The 24,998-nt window shown below is 32.7% G+C and overlaps 1 protein-coding gene across 5 annotated transcripts in view; it reads right to left on the reverse strand.

Annotated features, from left to right (window-relative positions):
- Window positions 1-24,998, reverse strand: part of LOC110992667 (probable E3 ubiquitin-protein ligase RNF144A) — an 86,281-nt gene that overhangs the window by 20,626 nt on the left and 40,657 nt on the right. For all 5 annotated transcript variants that reach the window (XM_045630916.1, XM_045630917.1, XM_045630918.1 and 2 more), the window contains 2 exons: window positions 24,478-24,607; window positions 2,867-3,029 (listed from right to left, as the gene is read on the reverse strand). In XM_045630916.1, the coding sequence (XP_045486872.1) occupies window positions 2,867-3,029; window positions 24,478-24,607 (293 nt within the window). The remainder of the gene's footprint in view (window positions 1-2,866; window positions 3,030-24,477; window positions 24,608-24,998) is intronic.

Here is a 24,998-nt window from a genome sequence, read left to right on the forward strand (position 1 = left end):
AAGATGATCTCACACCTTTGCAGTAATTTGTCACGGTATGAAGTCATAATTATTTTATTAAACTCAAAAATAATTACCGTCGTCATAAGATTTCTTTCAAGTGTTAATTATGTTAATAATGTTTAAAAATATCGCTATTATTAATAAACATACTAATTTCCTACTTCTTCCTCTTCCCTCTTCATCTGATAAAAATAAAATAAAATAAAAAGCATTTATTTTAGACCAATTAAAAAGTCCATATATGATAAACAAAGATGTTTTTGATCGTTCACAATATTTAATTAAAATAAATATTTCATTTAGTCTTAATTTTTTTTTATTTTTTGAGACTAAACCAAAAATGCATCATTCGAATAAAATACGTGTTAATAATACAAATCCCATCACATAATTCATCTTCTCTTCCTGTCTTAATTAATTTGCTTAGCCATGCAGAAACCCTATAGTTCCATAAGGTTTCTGCATGGCTATGCAATTTAATTCCTGCCTCTATCCACTTGGACTTCACAGTTTCCTTTTAAACTCTACTGCTTGGAAGCCTATATTCACCGAAAGAGTAAGGTAAAAATAAACCCCGAAGGGATCCTAATAATATTGCCAAGCAGGTGCTTGATTGGAATCTATTCTTGGTTGGCCGAAGCAAAGAGAGTCGGAATTGGAGGAGGTGAAACACGAAGCTCAAGACCGATCGCGATTTTATAGGACATTAAGGGGGTAAAAGTAGAGGTTAATACATGGTCAGAGATAAGGGAGAGGAACGCATGACCCTAGGGTTCACAGTCGAATGAAGCATCCAGGCAAAAGCTTGTAACACAGAATGAACCTGGAGAAATTTTACCAACGGATAGTTCGGGCAAATTTGCAGCCTGGGGCGACATCAGGTGGTTCGGCATCCCATCCAATATACTTACAGCAAATTAAAGTACATACATGTGTGTTCACTTCTGTGTTAGGGAAGATGTATAAAAAATAAATCAGTGGCGCCACAATCTTTTACAGTTTGCGCATCAGATTTCTGTTTAATAGGCGATCAGCCTGTACCTGACACACGATATATATGATACCTAAGGCAAGTTAGATCTTCACGATGTTCTCCTTCACCTTTGGAGAAAATTTAAATACGCACAAAGAAAGTACATCGGTGCGCAGCCGGGGATTGAACCTCAGGGATGATAAGTCGTACGCTAAAGCCACTACGCCAATACTGCTAAGAAATTAGCTAGTATATGATATATTCTTAAGACACATATTGATCAATTTTATTCTTCCTCATTAATGCCATCCGGTATTATACAACGGAATATTATGATGACAATTTATCATCACATTACACTTTCACTTGTGTAACTGTATATTTTTAACGCTTAACAAAAACAATATCTATTCTAATATAAAGAAACCATTATATTGAAGTTTAATTTGAAAAAAAAAAACTTTGGTATAGAACCAGAAATAAGCAGGAGTTGGGCGTTTAATTTGTTATAGTATTGTTTTATACTACACTAGACCTGTCATAATATGCTTTTTTATGCGTCTACCTTTAGTAGCTAGGTACATACGAACATTTGGATTTGCTACGTCAAAGACTGCATTTCCTATGCAAACCAAATAAAACATTTTATTAATTATTCTTTAAATCCCAGAGTTCAATGAATCTATACTAATATTATAAAGAGGAAAGGTTTGATTTTTTGTTTGTTTGTATGAATTGAATAGGCTCCGAAACTACTTGGCAGATTTGAAAAATTCTTTCACTGTTGGAAAGCTACATCATTCCTGAGTGACATAGGCTATATTTAATTTAAAAAAAAAAATAGGCATCCTTACTAAAATTACGATAACATTAACATTTGTTTATTATTTGATACAATTCTAACAGATGGCGCTGAGTTAAAGGTAGTTTAGTTTAGGTCCGTGTCGTGGTACCAACGTTTCACATAAGTTCTCCTACGGTTTCCCTTGATTAATTTACTACTATGTAATATAACAAAAACCTTAGCCACAGCAACGCTTGGCCGAGTCTGCTAGTAAACAATAAAATCATACTCAAGTCGTTGTCGAGATATTTTCATTTTCCGATTCATTTATATTTATTAAACGTTTCACTTCATATAACATTATTTCAGCATCTTTTCATTAATACTACAAAAGGTATAATTATCACCTTCACTAGCGTAAAACCCCACTAGGGGTGCAGTAATTGGAGTAGTCAATCGATATAGCCTCCACGTGTTGAGCTTTTGTAAGCTTTACTGCAACTCAAGTTATGAATAGATTGAAATTGCTTTGTTCACGATAGATAAAATCTATTTAACGTAAAATTATACTTGTAAACCGTTGATACGTTTGTACGAAGTATGACTTTCTAAAAATATTTTTTCGCCGTGATTCAAATCCAGTTCCATCGCTTAGTACGAAATAAATATACTCTCTCTGACACCTACACCTCAGACATGAGTCTGCCGAAAATACCTACGATTGGTTCATACACTGAACTTAATAACTTATAGAGTCACAATTTGTGCATATTACCACAGACTACAAAACTTTGCAATTTCGTTTTTGAGGTGACATCCTTTATAGAGTGTGATAAAAGAAAAGAAACATGGTTTTAACATAAAAAACAAAAGAACTGGCTAGGTAAATAATGAAATGTCATCATCCAAGTAATTTGCCGAGCTGTTTGATCAACAATCTGAACATCTTTTAGGCCGCTAGTTAAACGGCTAATTAAGCTTTTTGGCTGCGACACATACACGGGAAGCTATTTAATACTAATTATTATTAATTCTAAAACCTACGTAATAAGGTGCTCTTTTCCCAAAATAAAAAAAAATAGATTTCATAAAACATAATTACTCACCATGATTAATCCGGAACTTAATATGCTTCTCCAGGAGATTGCTATTAACAAGTTTCGATATCTCGTCGATAGATAGCGCTGCGCTGGTACTGCATCTTGCGTCGGGACATGACACCTCGTAAGCGCCGTTACATACCTCGAATTCCACGTATGACTTCATACACTGTAATTAGAAAACAAACATTGTTACCTGCATTTTTGTATTTTAATCCTGTATTAAGGTTTCCTAATACGACTTATAATATTTGTTAAGATAATTAGTTTACAATATTTATTTTTATAGAACAGGGGGCAAACGGGCAGGAGGCTCACCTGATGTTAAGTGATACCGCCGCCCATGGACACTCAATGCCAGAGGGCTCGCGAGTGTTTTGCCGGCCTATTAAGGATTGGTACGCTCTTTTCTTGAAGGACGCTAATATAATATAATATATTATAATAGAAAAACAAGTAAAATATATCATGCCACCATCTACGACAAAACTTAGGCGTATTCGGTATGTGCCAACTGCTTCTAATTCCCCTAAGTTATATCGTATTTGGTTCTGATTTTATTTCTTATTAATTTCTTTATATTAGAGAATCATATAATAAAATCATAGTAATATGTGACATACAACCGCTGTGGTTTGTATAAATGTAACCACAGCCGTATTGTATATAAGCGCGACAAATACATATAAAACTAGCTTTTTAATTTAGTTATGTATAGTTAGATGAATATAATATGTGTTATGCCGCCAATGTGTGGGACTGAAGTTAAATTCAATGCTTGTGTGTATTGGTGAAACTTTTTAATGTGCATTAATTCCTATTATGATCACGTTTCGTTTTCGTAACCAACAATGTTTATTATAGCCACTAAAATCCACCATATCGCTAATTACATTGGCCCCATCAATAACTGTTCAAATGGCATTGAATAATCAGTATCTCTGTCATAACATCCGGTATGATATTGATTTGGGAACAAAAAAATATATCTTACCAGTAAGAATTTGTCATAAAATTCGGACAACCCACATATTGGATGTAGCAGTCAACTTTAAAAAAAAAGAGTGGCAGAGAAACTCTAACCAGTTCCTCTCGTTCGTTCTACGCTCTTGATAAGAGAACTGGCAGAAAATGTGACGTTCATAAGTTAATTAATGGTATTATTCTTTTCTGTTAAGAAAACGATTCTTACTATACTCGACATAGCTAATATATGTTCAATGCTGGCAATGACCACGAATCTTCTATCTAAACAACTCTTTTCTTATCGCAGCTCAAGTTCACATTTATCACGTCATACACAAAGTAGATATTAAGATTCCTTATTCTATAATAGTTAAATAATGCGTTACAATATGTCAGTATTAAATATGTCTGTGTTCGTCTACAACAAATTTAATAGTAAAGTATTTTTTTTTGTCTTATTTGACGCGTCCTTTCGATTCCGATATCGATATCCTTAATATGTTGCAAGGTTTAAATATGCCTCAATGTTAGTATTATTTGATTAGCGCTAATACTATTTAGATATTTTAATCAGCCAGTTATAACCGGGACTATAGCACGATCAAACAGCAAACATTTTTTTCATAATTGTTAGTTTTTTTTTAAATGTGATCAGTGAATAAACACATTTTTAACGATTTTAAATTACCAATGTTTACGCCACATCAGCGCTGTAGGTAATTCGATGAGGAATATTGGATTGCGAACTCGAAAATCGCATCAACTATTCACTAGTCCAAGATAAGCGGGTCAGAAATGGGTCAATTCAGGTATGTACTAGGAAAATAGGCTTTACGAGTATTCCTCTCGCGTCTATTGAAGTAGAACTCGTATCAATATGAAGGTTTTTTTAAACACACACATGGAATAGGAAGGGTTTTCCCGCAAGTGCGCTGCCGTGTAAACTAGGAGTGTGAAAAAATATAAACTATGATTAAATAACCATACTTCATACTGTGTGTCATAGATCGGACAATGATAAGTACATTTATATGTATTATTGTATAAAGTTTAATCTAAAATGTAAAGTAATTAATCATATTTCTTATTTGTATTAATTACATATTTAATTATTTTATTTATATCTATCAACTGTATTTGCTTGTCTCCGATTATTCGGTTACGTGGTAAATAACTCCTATCATGCAATACCTCAATAAAATCAAACAAGCGGCGAGCCCTACCCGAAAATAAATACGCCCGTAATTAGCTAAATTAAACCCCCCTCTGCCACTGAAGTATATAAAAGAGAAAAACGACAAAGTTTTAACACATACAATACCCGCTCTTTTACACCATATCGCTATCATATATATATATCTATATATCATATATATATCCCAAAACACAGCCGAATTAGTTACAAGTATTTATTATTTTTAATGACTTTTCCCTTTTGTAACTGATTGAGCCTTGATAAATATTATGTATTCCGTCTTAGATATATCTTTAGTACATTTTTTGTTATATATAATTTATGTTAGTTGTAGGATTACGTAATAAATGATATGTCGTAGAACTCTCACAAAATTTATAGGACCAGGAAACGTACCTTCAAAGTGGTTATTGTGTACAAAAATGTATGTGAAATAAATTGGTGCTTTTTCTATTACACTCCTTGGCCTAACTTCTGATTTTTTTCTAACAATGGTAATAAATCTTAAATTGACGAATGTTTAGACCTAATCCATGGGTTTAATGTACTTCCGTTTAAACAATTTGTACTCAAAACTGAGCGATCAATTTAGAATTTATAAAACTTCCTTTCTGACATTCATGAGTTTACTTGTTTACCTATATGAATAAAGTTATTTTGACTTTGACTTTGAAAGTCACTTATCGATCTTATCCCAAAAAGAGTTACACAGAGCAGTGAAAATATATATTTATCTGTAGTTCAGAGTAATGTTAGCTATTTGCTTTTAACTATGTTTTGGTTTAAGTGTCTGTAATATATAGCCTTGCATTTTATGTCGATAATAAAAGTCACCACTGACCGCCATTGCCATAACTCATTTTATTTACTTGTTTTAATTAAATATATTATGCAGGCATAAGTGACTATTCTCTTGTCAATATATTTCATTAATTTAACACGAAAACAATTATTTTGGTATGCGTGCTAATTATGTACTGTTTAAGATGTAATCATGTAAATATCCTCCTAATCAAAAAAACATAACAAGATACACATAGTGATAGTATAATTTAAGTATTATGAACGAAGATTTTCATGTCATCGTTTCCATTACATATATTACTTTGCGTTCACTCAGACGGAATGACTGCGATAATGTCTTCGCAAATTGTTGGAAATATTAGCCGGGGTGAATTTTCCCTGTTTGATTTTTACTACATCCCGTTATTCAAATTACGAACACGTACTACTTCCGGTGTGTGTTTCATTTAATAGAATTAAGTTTTAAATAATATAAGAACCTGTATTTTATTTTAGATAGTAGGCTGCATGAGTTGTTTTGACACATCAAAGTTAACATTATAAATAATTACAATATAATTTTATATTTCCCGAACTGAATTAACTAATTATTTATTTATTTCCACTTTATATAACACTTACTACTAATGCGATAGAACGCCACAATAATACCTACACCAATTAAAAACATTAATAAATACAATTTTACTAAATCTAAAATATACATGATTAGTATTGAAAAAAAAAACAACTTAAATATAGTTGAATATTGCCAATCCCTTCATTCGTCTGTTTGCCTTCAGTTGGTAAAGGCCTCCTTCATTTGCCACCATAAATGTCTGATCTGGGCAGTTCGGCTCGTTCCACTTCCATTTTAGTTTTTTAATCGTAATAGGTATCTTTGGTTTTATTTATTTAAATATTTCCTTGAAACTCAGATTTTTTCCTTGCATTTCCTATGCGTCTTACATTTCTTTTATTGTTAGATCTTTTATTGATATGGGCCATTCTCTACTAACTGGAAACTTGTCTATTGACAGTTGTCCTAACCTTTTTTTTCTAAAAAATAAAAATATAATATGTTAAGTCGATAGATAGTTATAATATATAAATATTTAAACAAGAAACCATCGTAATTTTCCCTTATTTGTCGAATTTTAAGCAATTTTGTGAAAAAACGCGGCAGAGGACTGTTTTGCCACCCAGAGGAATGTTTTATCTACCCAGATACCAGTTTAAGTCAATGTTTATATGAATAAAAACACAATATTAGTTATTAAATGTAATCAAATAAATTACCTTCTTTATTAAATACTGTATCACATACAGAAATATTTATATTTATTAGGAAGAAATTACGAGTTTCGCTCTCTGAGTAACAAATTAAAATAATTATAATCAAAATTAAGCTTAGGTACTAAGAATCAGCCTTGTTTACTTATCAATGCAGACTTATTTCTCAAAAACAGGTACAGGTATATTAAAATAATAAAATATTCGTTTCCCTTTTAGGGCAATATCTGGGTTTGGCAACTTCTTTAATACTTGGTCAAAGGACACATCAGAAACATCATTTTCATCGACTCTGAACGTGTGTCCTTTGTCATCACAAATTTTTAAGAAGGTTACTGTTAGTTCGCCTTCTTCCATATCTATCTTATTAATTACTGCAGCATAACAATATTCAGTGTTTCTTACTAGAAATTTAACCAAGACGTAATCACCGATGGTGTAATTCTGTTGGTTAATTGAACTAGGTCCAGCTAGTGCAGCGTCGTAGTCGGTCTTCATTGTGGGATCCTGTGAGTTGTCCATGTTTTCATTTTCAGAGTCTGTGTAAATATCATCTACGTTAAGTTTTGTCTTGTTTTTGTACTGTAACGCTCCTAAATTAAAATGCTGGCACTCGTCTTCACAATTGCAACTTAAACTTTTCATTATGAGTTTAGCGCATCTTGGAGCTGATTCCAGAGGACTTCTTAATATTTCAGCCTTTATTTGATGTATTTTTAGAGTGCCATTAAAGTCTGTCTAAGTCTAAGTCTGCTGTTGTCATCATTTTCATAAAAGATTCGTACAGTTTTTATGCAATCAGATGAAATTTTGTCTTTGCGAGTCCGAAGCTTAGGTACTAAAACTGATTGACGAGCTGCTTTCTGAATTCTTTTATAAGATATAGCACTATCTTTGCTTCGCCATAACTTGTACTTGTGAATTAGTTTACCGGACAAGACTTTTCCGAAAATTTGTTTTTCTCGGCAGGTTTTTAAATTAGAGTAGTTTTCTTTCAGCTGTGCATTCAACACTTGACTTGAATGACTACTTCTCTGCGAGTTACTGGCGAATCACACATTTTAATAAGTTTAGTGTTAGGTGTGTCTACATTTTCCTTTGTCTTAGCTTTTTCCAAACGTTCTAATCTCTTCCTATACTTCTCGGATTTTTTTTGTAATACTCGATCTTTTTGTCTTTATCCTTTATAATTTTGTCACGTTTCTTTCTCGCATTACGCTTTCTCGCATTACTTGCATCACTTCATGGAGTGGTCATAGGACTCATAGGTAGTATTGATGGAGAGACAGAACATTAAGTAGGAGGAGAACCCTCGGTTTCGGGCGTATTTTGACGTACAAAATTGTTTGTAATTTCTTTCAAAGCTTTTTTTTTACGCGATAGGTAGCACAGTGCTCTCTCCACTCTTTAGTCACAGCTTTGTGTTCACGTCGACTCATATCTTTAACTAGCTTTCTTGTGCCTTTTCCCTTCTTCCTTTGGTAGTTTCGTCGTTATTTTTCCTTCAATTGCTCTCTTTTTACAGGGTCATTTTTTAGCCGTTGATATCTTAACCTTTCAGCAATTCTTTTCTGCTCTTTTATTTCTTCTTTGGTTTTAGGTTTCTTCTTTGGTGGCATTTCGTCAATACTAAAACAATAAAATAAACTTTCAAAATTGAATTTAAAACGGTAGGGTTTAAAATCCATATTAATAGAAAACAAGACCTGAATGAGCGTGGCATGCCTTTGTAAGAAAGAAAGAAGCTATCGACAAACAGTAGGTTAGTGCATACTATAAGGAATATTAATAAAATACACGGACGTCAAATAAAACAGTTCTCTGTTACATTGAACAGTTCTCTGTGTTATAAATTTCCAGAGGACTGTTGCACAGAGGACTGTTATTTTTACTTAAAAATGTCATACCACGTATGAGTTTAAATATATAACTTCATAACACTGAGACAGCTTTCAATTATCACACTAAGCAATTTTTTGTTAAATAAATATAATTATAACACATAAAACACCGTTAAATAGACTTACCAGAGGAATGTTCACTCAACACTACAGAGACGTGGCTACCATACTGACGCGGAGTTGTCACTGCGCAAAATGGCGGCGATTTGTTTAGCATGGCGTCCGAGCAAACTTCACACTGTTAACGTTCGGTTTCAAAGGCAATGTAACCAGAATTGTCTTTAATATTTTTGTGGCGCGACATTCAAATTATGACACAGGACTGTTCAAAAAATGTCTGGACAAAATTCAAACACTAGTTTTTAGTACTAAAAAATTATCTAAAATAATAATTGTTTTTTGTTCACATGCATCAAATATTCTTTATGTTTTTATAGTGTTCAAAATTTTACTTTTTTAAATAGAACTTAGAAAAACCGAACCGACTCATACTCGATCCGGAATTAGGACATAACAGAGGACTGTTTTTAGTGGCCTTTAGACCGAATTTATGAAATGATTATGATTCTAAATATTGATTAAGCTTGACTCCTTAAGTAACAGGTTTTATATTATGTGTTTTAATAAATATGGCTATGCATTAATATAGCCAAAGTAAAAAAAAATGCTTGGACCATGATTTTCCTGTTAGCTAGAAAGGCCCATATAACAGCCTAGATCTACTAACGATACAGCAAACAAATCTTGTGAACTCAGACAGTGTACAAACAAACAGTTTCCTCGACAGAAATTCTGTTTATTATAATATTTTTATGGCGTGAGTGAGGCTTCACTAACCAAGTTGAAGTGTGCGCGCGGTAGGTACATTCAAAAGTTTTTTTTCGTCGTCTCAGGTTTTTGCTTAGTAAACCCAGTCTCCATTATGTCCAGATTATTAACCCGACCTATTAAAACGCTATCTAAAAAAATCAGACATGGTTCCGAAACCGAAAAGATAAATTACAAAATATTATTAAAAGATTAACTTCGTACCAAAAATTGAAATTTACAAATATCCCATTCCGAGTTCGAAATCATTAATTTTATTGCCACGTATAAATTTTCCGCAAAAAATTGAACGAAATGCTCGGGAAACACTTAATGCATTCTTAATTACAAATAAATCATTCGCGGAAATTATTGTTAGTCATAGGTATTCCCTTAGACATTTTTTGTATAAAGGCTCACTTCTTTTTAGGTCTGGGCCTCAGATATCTGTATCTGCTTCATGATCATTTGATCACTCTAATGGGCAAGTAGGTGACCCTCCTGTGCCTGGGATTTCGACTTTTGGGTCTACGGCAGGCCGGTCTCATCACGGTACGAGCGAATGTTAAATGCGCACATAGGAAATAGGAAGGATGTTTGTAAGGGACTTGGCTCAAATTCTGTATTATCATTTTCCCGACCTTTGACACTTTTGGTGGGGGCCATCACTGAGAACCTCTAACCATTCAGAGTGTACTCCTCCATCAAAGGCTGCGATGATAGCCCTCGTTTGCCCCTCTACTCTATACTTAAAAAAAGATAACCTTTTAAACGCCTTAAGTACTTGATAATGAGATTAACGCGGCAACAGAAAATGAAAATGATTTGCTTCTAGCAACGAGTGAACAAATGTAAGCAGTAAATTAGTAAGTAGGCCTTCAATACTCAAAAATACCAAGATTGTAATTCTTCCACGAGATATTGAGATTGCATTCCCGAATGACGAATGACATTTTTACAATTGAATATTTAAGTATTCAGGCTCTTCAAGCGTGTGCTAATTTTGTGTATGTTTCGACACATAATAGGACACTCAAATATATATATATATATATATATATATATAATACCAATTCATTAGTTTCAAAGGTAAATTACAACGTAGTCATCCATACAATAGTTTTTGAGATGATGGCTGTAAAAATCCTTTTTAATCATTATATTAGTTGGTGTAATAAAAAATAAAATTTATGGTACTCTTGGTGCATTCATTAGACACACAATAATACATCCGACTGCAGGTTGTGTCACAAGCGACTGACAGCAGCGCCGAGTGGAAATATATCAATCATAGTGATATCCACACTAATAACATATTAAATAGCGATGTAATGGTTGCAGCTCCTTACAAATGTTGTGTAAAAGAAAAAACTTGGCGATTAAAAAGAGTGGCGAAGAGTTTATTGCCATTTCTTCTCTTCCGTTCTACGCCCTTGATTTGAGAACTGGCAGTAAATGTAAAAATAGAAGCATCGAATGTATATTTCTTTTTTTGACATTCATAAGTGCATTGTGTTATCTATATGAACAAAATGATTTTTGATTTGATTAGATAACACTTATTACACAAAAAAACCAAGACTTATAAAGTTATCTAATTAATACTGTGGTTTTAATACAATCGGATTTTATTGGTCTTTGGTGTTTTGGTTTTAATAAGTTTTTTAACAGATCCGGAATTTAACCGCAATTTAACCACAGATCGTTAATCTACGATAAAAAAATTTAAATAACCACAAAATCCGGCTTAAGTATATGTATTATCAAAGGCCAATAGATCAATTATGGGTAACCAGTTCAAAAATAATAAAGTGTCACGTACACAATATAAGAACAGGATTAAAGATCCTAAAAATGAATCGCTAAATAAATTGCTAAGCGCAAAATTCGAAGACAGCCGGGCCAATACTAATATGTTATATTTATTCCTTGAACTCTGAGGAAGATAAAGTAAAAAATAAGAAAAAAAACACGGAAAAACCTAAATATCTCATGCTCCTTGGGTTCAACTTCGAACACCTTTTGTGTCGAGGTCCTTGACAACTCCATCGCACCGACGCAGCCTTGGGGGTTTTCTTTTACCCCCAGATTATGAATAAGGACCTTAGGTTTCGATCGTCCGCTATTCGAACGTAGCACATTTTTAACTTACTCCTAAAACTCTAATGAAACCTATAAAACAGGTTTTATTCCGGAAAAGCGAACAGTCTATGAGCATAGCAAAATGTTCCATATTACCAACATAATGTAGCTACTAAAAAGGTAGACTAAGTAAAAAAATCATATGACATCGACATTTAAAACATGAGACCTATTTTGATCCAATTTGAAAAAAATCCTGGTGGTTTAAAACAAATAAGCGAAATCGTCGTGGGAGTTAAGGACTATGCAGTACTAAATTACTTTTTTCATGACTCTGTTACGTCACTTCGACAATGACGCGTAGCATATAATGTCCAGAGTTAGTCCCTCTTTCTCTCTCTTCTATGCGAAGGTCCTTTGGTTACGGTTAAGAATCCTTGCCGATTCTTCGAGTACTAGGGCGACAGAAATATATTGGAGCTCGCGTTTGATCACTTCGGTTCGCGTGTACGTATTTCGAACTAAGGCTAAATACTGACGTAATCCAAGGCTGTGTGCGATTCGAATATGAATGTGACCGGAGCGCTAGCAACCACCTTGTTTATTCTACAGACCTGGTACTAAGGCAAGTGGCAGTTAATTTAAAAGACAATTAAAATGTTAATTGTAATTTTTGATAGTTAACGAGTTTTGCTATCAGTAATTGAAGGTTTTTATCATTTGAACGCGGTTTTAATTAAAATCCACATTCAGCCTTATTTGCGTGTGATGCGAGGTGTATTTTTAGATTTATATTTTACATTTAATAAACTTTATAAGCATTAAAATGCTGTTTTTTAATTAAAATGCACATTTATTAACGTTTGTATTTGTAGCTAGTCGTATATACTTTATTTTTAAATAAATTAATTTTTAGCTTATTTTTAAACACTAAAACTTACAGTACAATTAAATTATTGTAACACCACTTTAAATATTTATTCTATGTATTGATGTCAGAAATTATAATTAAAGGGATTTCCATATAACTCTTAAATTTATGTCACTAGGAAAATCATATTTTTTTCACTATCTCCCTCTATATATTTTTTAAGAGTGTCTTAATAAAACTTCATGGAAGATTACGATCGAGCCTAACGTAAGACTAATTAGTAATTTAATTCTAACATAATTCACTAAAAAGGATATAACTTTCTCAATATAATAGTAAGTTGATGTAACTCTCATAATTATTGATATTGAGTTATAGGTAGTTACAATAACAACACTTTTAGCTCAAGTACTCATTCGTCTCTTTCTGTCATATATGACGCGGTTAATAAAAAGAGACAGGATACCTTAAGATAATAAAATACATGTACAAAGCTGTAAATTGTTAGATTTGATAAATCGTTTCAGTGGCCGTAGAGCCTGCTCTATTGACTAGAAACTTCTAAGCTAAATGACATAAATCACATGGAAACATATGGAGGTTGTTAGACAAAACGACTGGCTATTATCAGCAATTTGCATCTTTAACCTGACTATGTGTATTCTATAGAATTGTTTAGAAACATTTTATACGTATTATTATTTTTCTTCTACAATACAGTTCAGAAAGAAAGTGCGACTTTACATAAATTACAATCTAGGCTATACACTAATTATGGCTAATAAGTGACATTTTGTTGACGTAATTTTTCTACAATACTAGTGTAGAAAAAACTAAAATGTTGACCATAGCTAACTTCAGGGTGTCGGTTTTTTGTGACGGCGTGCGCGCGCTACGTAAAAATATACTCTGATCATTTTTCCCTAACGCGCCAAAGGAAGTATAACTTCAAAAATAGGCGTTGATCGTAGAAGAGTAAAAATTAAGGGTTGTAGTATTTTTGATGCTATATCATAGAAAAATAAAAATAACATAACATTAACATTTAGGGGCATGAAAAATAGATGATGGCCGATTCGACTAACCGATGCACACAAAATTTCACGAGCCATTTCGGAGGAGTTTAATTACAAATACCATGACACGAGAATCTTAAATACAATCAAACGCATAAGCATTTACGACGACATCGTTTAGAACAACGGTTATATTGACCAAAATCAAAGGTCCCGGCTGAATTCTTTTGTATTAGGTACTTAATAACAATCATTAGCGGTTTTTACGACCAAATATTAGTAGTGCCTTCGATGTCGTTGTAACAGATTTTGTCTATATTAAGTAGATTTTATCCGTACTACATTTCTATACACTTGCAACGAATTGTTAATAAATATGCTACAGAAATAGTACTGTCTCTTATTAACTTAACTTTTACACATTTAAAGAAAAACTTTTTTAACGGATTGATGCTATGTATACTTATTTTACACAATTCCCGACGTTTCGCGTGATTTACAGCGTGCCTGGCCACTGTGACTGAAGAAAAGGTGTTGAATGTCAAAAAGTATCACAGCTGTAGCAAAAGTTAAATTATCTGTAATATTACTCCGGAGTTCATATCGAAATAATTATAAGTTTATATACATAGCTTCAAACCATTAAAAAATGTTTTCTTTAAATATTACATTTAATCCATTAAAAAATGTTTTCTTTACAGAAATGTCTAACGACAGATTTTCTCATATAAAACAAGCCAATTGTCAATATTAGCCCGAGACATTGTTGTTCCAATCTGACGTCACTTGGCGTGACCACAATATCAATGATTGCTTTCATCAACTGCATAATAACTACTAAATAAACTTGCCGATTCGAGTTTATTATTCCTCTTAGCATGTACGTGTTTTTGCATGAACACCACTTTACATAAAAAGTTATGTCAAGAAAATATTTTAAATAAAATCATCGTTGATTGATGACATACAAGACATGTTTCTAATTGGTGTTATCAAATCGCGAATCAGAAGAATATTTCGCGATAATTATTTATAATCCAATTTTCCAACATAAATTATATACAAATACACTGAATATATAGACAAAGATGGAATACATTTTACTACAAAAAGAATTACAAAAGGGAACAAACAAACAAAAAGTATACAATGCATTTAACAAAGTGTGATTCAATTTATTTAATTTGGCTGGGTTGTGTGATTTTTTAAGAGATAAATAAGAGCACGAAATTTTTTTTTACCCCTCCCTCCCTCCATGTAACGCGCCGTAACGTTTTTCTGTACTCAAGTAGTAAAACGACTCATTAAACCTACTGCCATTTATGTGGAGTAAAGTATCGGGACCTCGTTAATACTCCCATTAATAGAGTTTTCTCCCTTACCCCGTCGTCAATTACTCAGATTGGACTTGGATTGTACGATGAAGTTATACTTGTCCTTCACTTGTCAACCACTTTACCTCAGTTAACGTTTATTTTTGTGTACATAGCAACGCGTAGACCTGCTATTACACCGAAAATAATATAACGTAAATCAACATACAAAAAAAGTTCTGGACCGATAGTAATAATCATTTTTCTATTTTAATGAAAAATTATCACTGATCAATATAGGCTATTTTAATTGCCTATTATATATGATATTGGCTATTTAGGCGGTATCACTTAACATCAGGTGAGCCTCATGCCTGTTTGCCCCCTGTTCTATAAAAAAATTGCAAGAAAAAAAAGGATCCCTACTAAAACTACAATAATGTTACCCAAGGTGTAATGAATGCCTTTCAAATCTCTTTCATAGCATGCGCTGCGAAAAATAGATCCAAATACACAAAATCCATCATACATCAAAACCCAGCAAAGCGATAAGCTTTCAAACAATAACAATTTTAATGTGTAGTTTTTATTTCATAATTTATTACGCATCGGTGTAATAGACACCCATACATTGTATCCTATATCAATACATATTGTCACGAACCTGTATGTGTACATTACAATCGAGAATTTTAATTGGCATTTTACGTTTTCAACATAAAAACGAAGGTCTTGTTGAGTAAAAGCAAGTAATTGTTCACAAAGTAGTTGTATTTCTTTGTTCCAATCTAAATCTTGTCTTGTATTAATTTGTATTAAAATGTACTAGCTGTCCCGGCGAAACGTATTAACTACTTATACTATCTTTTTAGTAGCTACATACCAACATATTGAAACTTTTGCTATGCTTCTACGATAAATTAATGACGCATTTTCAGAGTAGAGAAGAATGTAAGAGAATTGCCATATATATTGGCTATAGGACAGGTTACAGTTATTTTTCTACATACTTCGCTGCGACCCTACATGATAATGTAATAGTACGAGTCATGAATCTTGGCAATAAAGTAGTAAATGTAAAATTAAATTCATTTAATATTTCTTTTTTTGACGTTCATAAGTGTACATTGTTACCTACATGAGTAAATAAATTTTGAATTTGAATAAAAACAATCAGTGGTTTATATCTGGGCCTCAGATTTCTGTATCTGTAATATCATATTAAATCCAATAGGCAAATAGCCTCCTGTGCCTGATGCAAGCAGTCGACTTTTTGGGTCTATAGCAAGCCATTTTCCTCACATTTCCCTTCATAGTTGGAGCGAATGTTAAATGGGCAAATCAAAAGAGGTACAACCAACGGCTGTGCACATGGTTCGAATGAACTCAGGGTTAAGAGTCGCGCTCCTGGCCATCATCATTGCTGTTGTTGAGTAAAACAATGACCTAACGCTAGTATTTCAAAAATGTTATCAAAACATTAAGAAATAGTAAGCTCTAGTAAATATGCAACTGAAATGGATTATAATTGACATTGAAATTTAATATTAAAAGCATCTGTCCTTTCACTTTCACAATATATGAAATTAATATTAAAAATGTTCTCAAAGGTCGCGAATTTCGCAAACGATTATTTAATAATAGAAAAGAAGTAGGTACTGTACACTATTAATTGAATATGTGCCTCTAAAGTGTGTAAAACATTCCAAAATTCATTTCATTGTCAAAGTGGATTCAAATAATTTAAAAATGGAATATAAATACTGTAAGCTAATAGAATCGTCCTTCTAATGTATATAAGATATTCCAAAATTAATTTCATTGTCAAAGTGGATTCAAATAATTTAAAAATTTAATAAAAGTAATAACTACTATAAATTTAACCGTCCTTCCAATGTAAATATTCCTACTATATACAATTTCATAGTATATAGCCGACAGACGTTGTACTGCATGATATTTCAAGCGATTAGGATATTAAACAAAGTATGAAAGTACTACAGCGCCATCTGACACCATCCAGGGCTCCATCCAAACGCATACAAAAAAACATTCAAATCAATCCAGCCGTTTAAGAGAAGTTCAGTAACAAACACGTACAGTAGAATTATACATACATACGTAAGCTACCTATCTGTTGTCCATAGCGAACAAAAACCATGTCGTGTAATTTATATATATTAAAATATGATTATTTAAGTGGTTTCATCTATACTACTTTAAAAATGAAAATGGTTGACGTGTACGATATATAATACAGTTCGCATTTCAATACCAGCCTCATTATAAAAATCTGTTTAGAGAAAATCACTTAACTCGGGAGGCTTAATGTATAAAAACCTTAAAAACAAACTTATACAAAATATACACAATGTTTATAACTTTAAATTCAAAACAAATTCTTTCATTACGACAAAAAATACAGTTTTTTATTAAAATATATAATTAGTAAATAAACTCGTATATATTAAGGATGTAATTATTTTTTATAATTATCGCCTTGTTTACGTGGAAATGATGAAAACTTTTATCTTGACATTAAATCTCAACAATCACTCAAACTGTTGAAACTTATCTCGTTTAATAACCCTTCGTTAGCACTTCATTGTTAAATTTTAACTCGGAATATTTCTGATGTTCATTTTATTAGGTTAGGGTCATACTCATACGGTTCAATGTTTTGAATACCAGTCACTTTCTGAGCGACTCGATACGTTGACGTTGCGTGGTGACTACTACTACTCTGTACATGTTTACCGCATTTATCATGGAGATTGTTCAGAGGAGAAGTTCGGAATGGCCTACAACTGAGTTTCATCATCGGACGTCAAGGCAGAATATAAAATACCATCCGTTTTACCTCGACGTCGATCGTTCCACAACCGAGCGTTTTCAAAGCAGTTTTTGACGCGCACCACCGCTGTCTGGAACCAGCTGTCCACTGAAATAATTCTCAACCAATTCGACTAAGGGTCCTTCAAGAAAGAAGCTTAGGCCGGTAACGCACTTGCGAGCCTTCTGGAAATGTGAGTGATCATGGGCGGTATCACTTGAACATCAGGTTGCCTCCAACTACTTAGGGTCCTTCAAGAAAAGAGCGTACCAATTCTTAAAAGGCCGGCAACGCACTCTCGAGCCCTCTGGCATTGAGTGTCCATGGGCGGCGGTATCACTTAACATCAGGTGAGCCTCCTGCGCGTTTGCCCCCCCCTGTTCTATAAAATAAAAAAAATAAAAAAAAATACATAAAAACATTATTTATTTTACTGTAGGTACATGTATATATAGAAGAAATATAACCAAATAGAGGCGTGCAGTTTCCATTTGCCAATAAAAAGTAACATTTGCATAAATTCTCGGAAGAAAGTTAACATAATTTCCATACATTATTTTATCTTTGCAAATGCACGTAAAGAGGAAAGTGCAATTTTGAATTAAAATTACTATTGAAAGTTTTGCATTTTCAATAGTCATTTTCTATAGAGCCAAGAATAAATACAAGTATATGTATAAGTCAGCAAAAATGGGGTCCTGTAGCTGATGCTGCGCTCGCCAAAAAGCCTAAGCTGAATTATCAAAGAGTTATTTCCTCGGCTAACACCGAGATATTGGCATAAGAGTATCATAGCTTTAAGTTTAGTTTCTTTGAGTCCCGGAGACTATAACTCCCAATAGCGATATCAGCGCTACTTTTAGAGAACTAAACCGCTAACAGAATTGTAAAGTACGTTGTTCATACATTAAATTCAAAGCCACAAAGCGTTGAAACAAAGGTCGGATTCGCAAACACAATAAATCGTCAGAATCCGTAAAATTAATTCAATTCAAATATTTGAGATAACTCCAACCAGTTTCTAATTAAATCTCATACTATAATCCAGTTAATTTAAATTAATTATCCAGAATTCTTTAAAATATTTTTACATAGTTAATCTTACTTGATTGTAGATCTACGTACCATTAATATTTATAAAACAAGCAAATGTTGTCTACATTTGCTTGTTTGTCAAGTTTAAAAAAAAGGCAAATGTTGACAGTCAAGCGTGCTAGTTCGAGTTTATAGTAGTGTGTGTTTTGAACAATCACAATTTAATCAAAATTATTTATCAAAAAAGCTATTTTGGTTTCACATTACAATTAAAAAGGGCTCTATGAATATGATATTCAAAAATATCTAGTATATTGAACTAGTCACTATCCGAGCGGATGGATTCATTGGCATTGCATAGAGATGTAGGGTCTTTCTGCATCTTGTACCGCATTTACCACGAGCAGTGTTCAGAGGAGTAGTTCTGAATGGCCTGAAGCCTAATTTTATCTGACTTAAGGCATATATATAAAAAATACCATCCGTATCACATTGACAGAAGTCGTTCCACAACTGAGTTTTTTTTTCAGTTTTTGCCGCGCACCACCACTTGGTAACTGCTGCTAACAGAAGTAATTCCAAACCAATTCGACGTAGGATCCTTCAACAGAAGATCGTGCCTTTTTGTAAAAGGCCTGCAACGCACTTGCGAGCCTTCTGACAATGTGAGTGTCCATGGGCGTACCGCATAACATCAGATACCTAAGCCTTCTGTTATAATAGGTTTATTTTTTGATTCATAATTGTTATGGTTAAAACAAATACATTACAAAAAGTCATCATTGTTAGCAGCCATGAAAAGAATTTCATTTCAAAGTTGAGTTAACAACTCAATCTATAAGTTTTGTTTACAAAGGTATATTAATACTTCAAGTTTTATAATATCAATCTAAAGGTATATAATGTATAAGTATATAAACCAAAGAATTGGTTAATTAAAAAAAATACATTGTATGTTTTAACCATCAAACGCAAATGTTAAAATGACACTAACCGTCAAATCAATATTCCAAATCGCCTTGCTCATATATATTCATTTAAACCTCGCGTATTTTCATTAGAAACCTTCAAAATCAAGTGAGAAAACTAACAACTTAAAACCTTCAACTGTTGGGAAATCGAATTTGAACAATACATAAATGACGTCATCGTCGACCTCATGTAAAGCCCTTGTTCTCTCAAATATCTATAGTTTATGCAATATGTATTGTTTTTGCCTTAAGGGCCTTGACTGCATAGCTCTGGAAGACTGGCTCAGAACTCGCCTGATCATTTTTTACTAATAAAACTGATACAGAAATTGGAGCACTAAACCTTAGAAGATAAGAAGAAGAAGATGTAGCGCCCCTAGTTCTATTTTATTCAGGCTAAAATTAAGTATGTCTACAAATTTCTTAGAAACGAATACTTTTTCTTTATTAATGAAATATGGATCAGCCTCATTCTATTTTTGATTTCCAAATATTATAGAAGGACTTTCATTAATGATTTGTTTCATACTAATAACATGACAAAAATAAGGTTCAATAAGTATAATATGATACCGTAAAAATATATAACATTCAACAAGAAATTCGTTTTGTGAGAGGTCGCTTTAATATGAATATTGTTAGATTAAACTTCATTAAATCTAAGATAAATGTTTAATGCAATAAAACAGTGACCTAAAACCTTTTAGGTCTAGGCCTCAGATTTCTGTTACTGTTTCATGATCATTTGTCAATCTAATAGGCAAGTAGGTGATCAGACTCCTGTGTCTGACACACGCCGTCGACTTTTTGGGTCTAAGGCAAGCCGGTTTCATCACATTTTCCTTAGAAAAAGTCATTGATAGCCGGGGTTCCATCGACAAAAGGATTTTATTTTTACAATTAGCTACCATTATATATCTGTCCCTTTTCATCACAGTAAATACACAATTTGACAGAAAGAGACGATCAGACTTATTTTGTTTGTATAGAGTAAAAAATAAAGGTACCATAAATAGCAAAATATTACACGCGACCCAATTCCTGGCCCGTGAACCCGGGGAAAACTGGAACAACACCTTAATGATACCTCGCTGAGCCAAATCTCCCCTACTCTAAACATAAGAAACCTTAGGTGAAATATTAAGCCTAGATAGCTAAAAGCGAAACTCGCAACTAGAAAAGAACAACCTACAAAGCGGGTAGGCAGCTGCTTATGTATTATTTATTCTTATTTTTGTTTTAAATCGACTTAAAATGGAGGAGGTTTATACTATCTGGTGTTGGTTATAGTTTCTAAGAAATGTATGTTATACAATCTGGTTCTAGCATGTAAAGAAATAATTAAAAATAAAAATAAATCAGTGGCGCTACAACCTCTTTAGGTTCTGGCCTCAGATTTCTGAATCTCTTTCATGATCATTTTTAAATCTTATAAGCAAGTATGTAGGTGATCAGCCTCCAGTGCCTGGACATTGTCTACTGTACGCACAACTAGCAAAATACTATTGAATCAAAACAACACCTGAAATAACTGCATGAGTAGTGCACGTACAGATATGTACATGTTTAAACGTGTTATGACTTGTTGATTCTGAAATAGAAGCGAACGGCCCTTATTTTTTGAATACGTCTCGTATGTACAATAAGTATAGTGTATATATTTTTATTATAGAACAGGAGGCAAACGGGCAGAAGGCTCACCTGATGTTAAGTGATACCGCCGCCCATAGACACTCTCGAATATATTATAGTGACGTATGCAATAAAATTGTATTTTTATCGTAGTATAAATCAAACCAAAATGCCTAATTAGATGTGTATAGTTTCACAATAACAACATCGAATAATTGCATTAAGTAATAATATTTATTTAAATTATTTTTATAAAGAGGCCGTTATAACGGAAACTTTATAGACTTTCAGATTTCGTAAATATTTACATTATTTTAAGAGACAAAACGTCATGATTACGGAAGGGTTTTAATGCATGACGTCAATGTAGGAAGAGTGAAGGTTAACTTCAAATAAATAAAATTCATTGTTTTACGATTCAATATCATACATGGGTACTGATGCTACTGTGCTGCAACCAATGGACTTTCTTTGTGCGTATTTAACATAAGAAGAAATACATTGTAAGAAAATCGACTTGTCTTAGACCCAAAAAGACGACGGCGTGTGTCAAGCACTGTAGGCTGATTGCCTACTTGCTTATTAGATTTAAAAATGATCATGAATCAGATTTAGAAATCGGACGCCCTGACAAAAAGAGGTCACAGCGCCGCTAATTGATGACTAATTCTTTTTCATTATTTTGGGTTGCGTCTTTTTATGGCCTCCTTCAAATCCCGCCATTCCTTTTGCCACACCAGCTGTTTCCCGAGTTACATGATTAAATATTACTGACAAAATTAATTTTTTTTAAATATTTTCTAGACAATTCCCCGACTATGTATGTAGTCGTCGGAGGCATTAAGTATCTTACATAAGTCGTATTGGTAGCTCCAATGTTAATACACTACTGCCTATTTCTTTTAACCCTCTGACTACATTAATAACTAAAATACATAATACGTTTATAACGTTACATAGAAAAAAAAACGTGACTTGTACACATTCCGACACCAAAAATTATTTCAACAGTTGCCTATTGTAAAATTCACCTTGAATTAAAATTTCTAAAAATATAATTAATTGTTGTGTGTTGCGACCTTAATTTGTTTTATAAGATATAGAAAACATGATATGTTTAACCGATTCAGTTATCGTAGTCAATGTGACAATATACGTTAATGTGTTAATATCAAAGATTGGTGAATCAACGGTGTATAAATATAAATTTTTATATAACAGTCATATAAGACGTTCATAAGTAATAAAAATCATTTCAATCAAAACAGAAGCATGTTTCGTTTATTAATTGGTCAGTCCAAACAACTACGCGACACACTAACGTGATCAGACATCCTGTTTTGAGCGTGACTGTCCTTTTTTCCAATTCCCAGTGTCCCGAAATCTACTGTGGGACAAAAAATTGTCCCGTTTTCAAAAAACCGCGCGAAAATTTGAGCCGCAGAATATAAAATGAACGTACCTAGAGTTTCATTCTTATTTGAAATCGTCATCAGCTATTTTAAAACAAATTAGGTACCTATATTATGTGATTCGTAACTTTAAGACTTCTAAAAAGGGTTTTTTTTCATTGACTACTTACTATTTGACCTAAATTAAACCAAGAACGTTTTGAGTCAAATAATAAAATATGATCAATTTATTTTTGACCGTTAAACTTCAAACAAAAGCTAGCTAAAATTCAGTACATTTCCAGAATTTCAAAATAATAAAATCACTTAAATAGTAATTAAATTGTTGAAGGCTGTTTACATAACACCTCCAAGCGACAGTGAAATTGATATTCACGTCGCAAAAACATGTTATTCTTCAATAAATTATTAAAATATCGTTAAAAGTACCTATCGGTAATCATATTATTTATAATAAATAGTTATAAATTAAAAGCTATGCTATATTTAATGTGTAAGATTTGGAAAATATTTTACGTAAAAAAAATATCTGCGTCCCCGACCTAGCCTAATTAAATATATAAAAAAATCTTTAGTTAATTCCATAACAATTTTCTTTTCTATTTCAGATACAATATGGATTTTTTAAAACTGTTTACATCCTAAATTTTTTGTGACGCGCAGCACGCGTATGTGCATAAGTGTGAAGGTGCACGTGGGTGAATGAGTCAGTGTGTGTGTGCATCATGCATGTAAATCTAATGTGTACAGTGTGTCTCTGGAGGGAGTTAATAAGCAAGTTAACGACATTTTAAACATTTCGTAAAGATTCATAGATGAAATCGTAAAACCCTTACTTTCTAAAGTTATCAATAATTGGTGATAATTATTCTAACGACTCGTTAATACATACATTAATTTAAAGTTCTCGTGTTACAATATATGGGTTATAAATAAAATGTGTTAACGATAAAATCGGTAATTATTAGAGGAAATTGAATACCCCTATTAATATACCGGTTCGTATGCTAATGTCAACGAAACATTGAAGATACACGTGAGAATCATCAGGGGTTTTTAAAATCGAGACGAAAATCTATATATCGCTTCTGAGCCTTTCGCATCTTTTTCGTATATTATTTATATTTGGCTAGACCTACGTATGATTGTGTCAGAACAAAATATATTTTTTTCAAAACAGACTAGAAATATGAAAAAGTGCAATTCCTGAATGCAGTTTCTAAATATTTTAAATTCAAGTGACAATATTTTATTTCTGCAAAAATAAACGATATCAAATGTTTTAAGTAGAGATGAAAACGGAAAATTACATTAGTTATTTATGTTTTTGTTTCGTCTTTGCGTTTTGCGTTTACTTCCTCGAACGAAAGAGTACCGAGAGTGTTTAACGCGGGCTTTTTCTCTCGGCCTACACCCTCTGTCTCTTTCGTTAGTTGGTAGTTGGAGCCGTTTGAAGAAGAATCGACAACAATCTCCATAGTAGATTTTATTATGAAATATCACTGACCTTCGTGCAGAAAGAGCAGCCACATCCTGCTATCACAGTTACTTTATCTGGTGTAGCGTCTTCTAAACATAGCATGCAATTAATCGGCGCTGTTGGTATGAACCCACCGCCTGCACCATCCAGTGAATACCTAAAAATAATTATTTATCAGTCTTCTAAAATTATGTTTCGAAATACGAATACCTCAAATACCACAACTGGCAGAGGTGCCCATTAAAATCTATTGAACTTTAATAACTATAACTATATATGTAAAAAACATTAACAAAACTAACAAAACTTAGATACGTAGTTTATATATAGTTAAGATTTGAATTTACATAACGTTTCCATTAACATTTTTTGCTACAATTCACTACATTTGGCACGTAGTAAGGTTCTTAGAGTAGAAACGTCAAAAAACACAAAACCAGAAAAAAACAAGAATGTGTTTCCCAAGTCTGAAGAAGACTCTCACAGTCAAGTCTTCATGTTCTTATAGTTCCCTTAATCGTATTGTAAAAGACATTGCAGCTTCCAAT

This window comes from Pieris rapae, chromosome 13 (assembly GCF_905147795.1).
Source record: "Pieris rapae chromosome 13, ilPieRapa1.1, whole genome shotgun sequence".
NCBI lineage: Eukaryota > Metazoa > Arthropoda > Insecta > Lepidoptera > Pieridae > Pieris > Pieris rapae.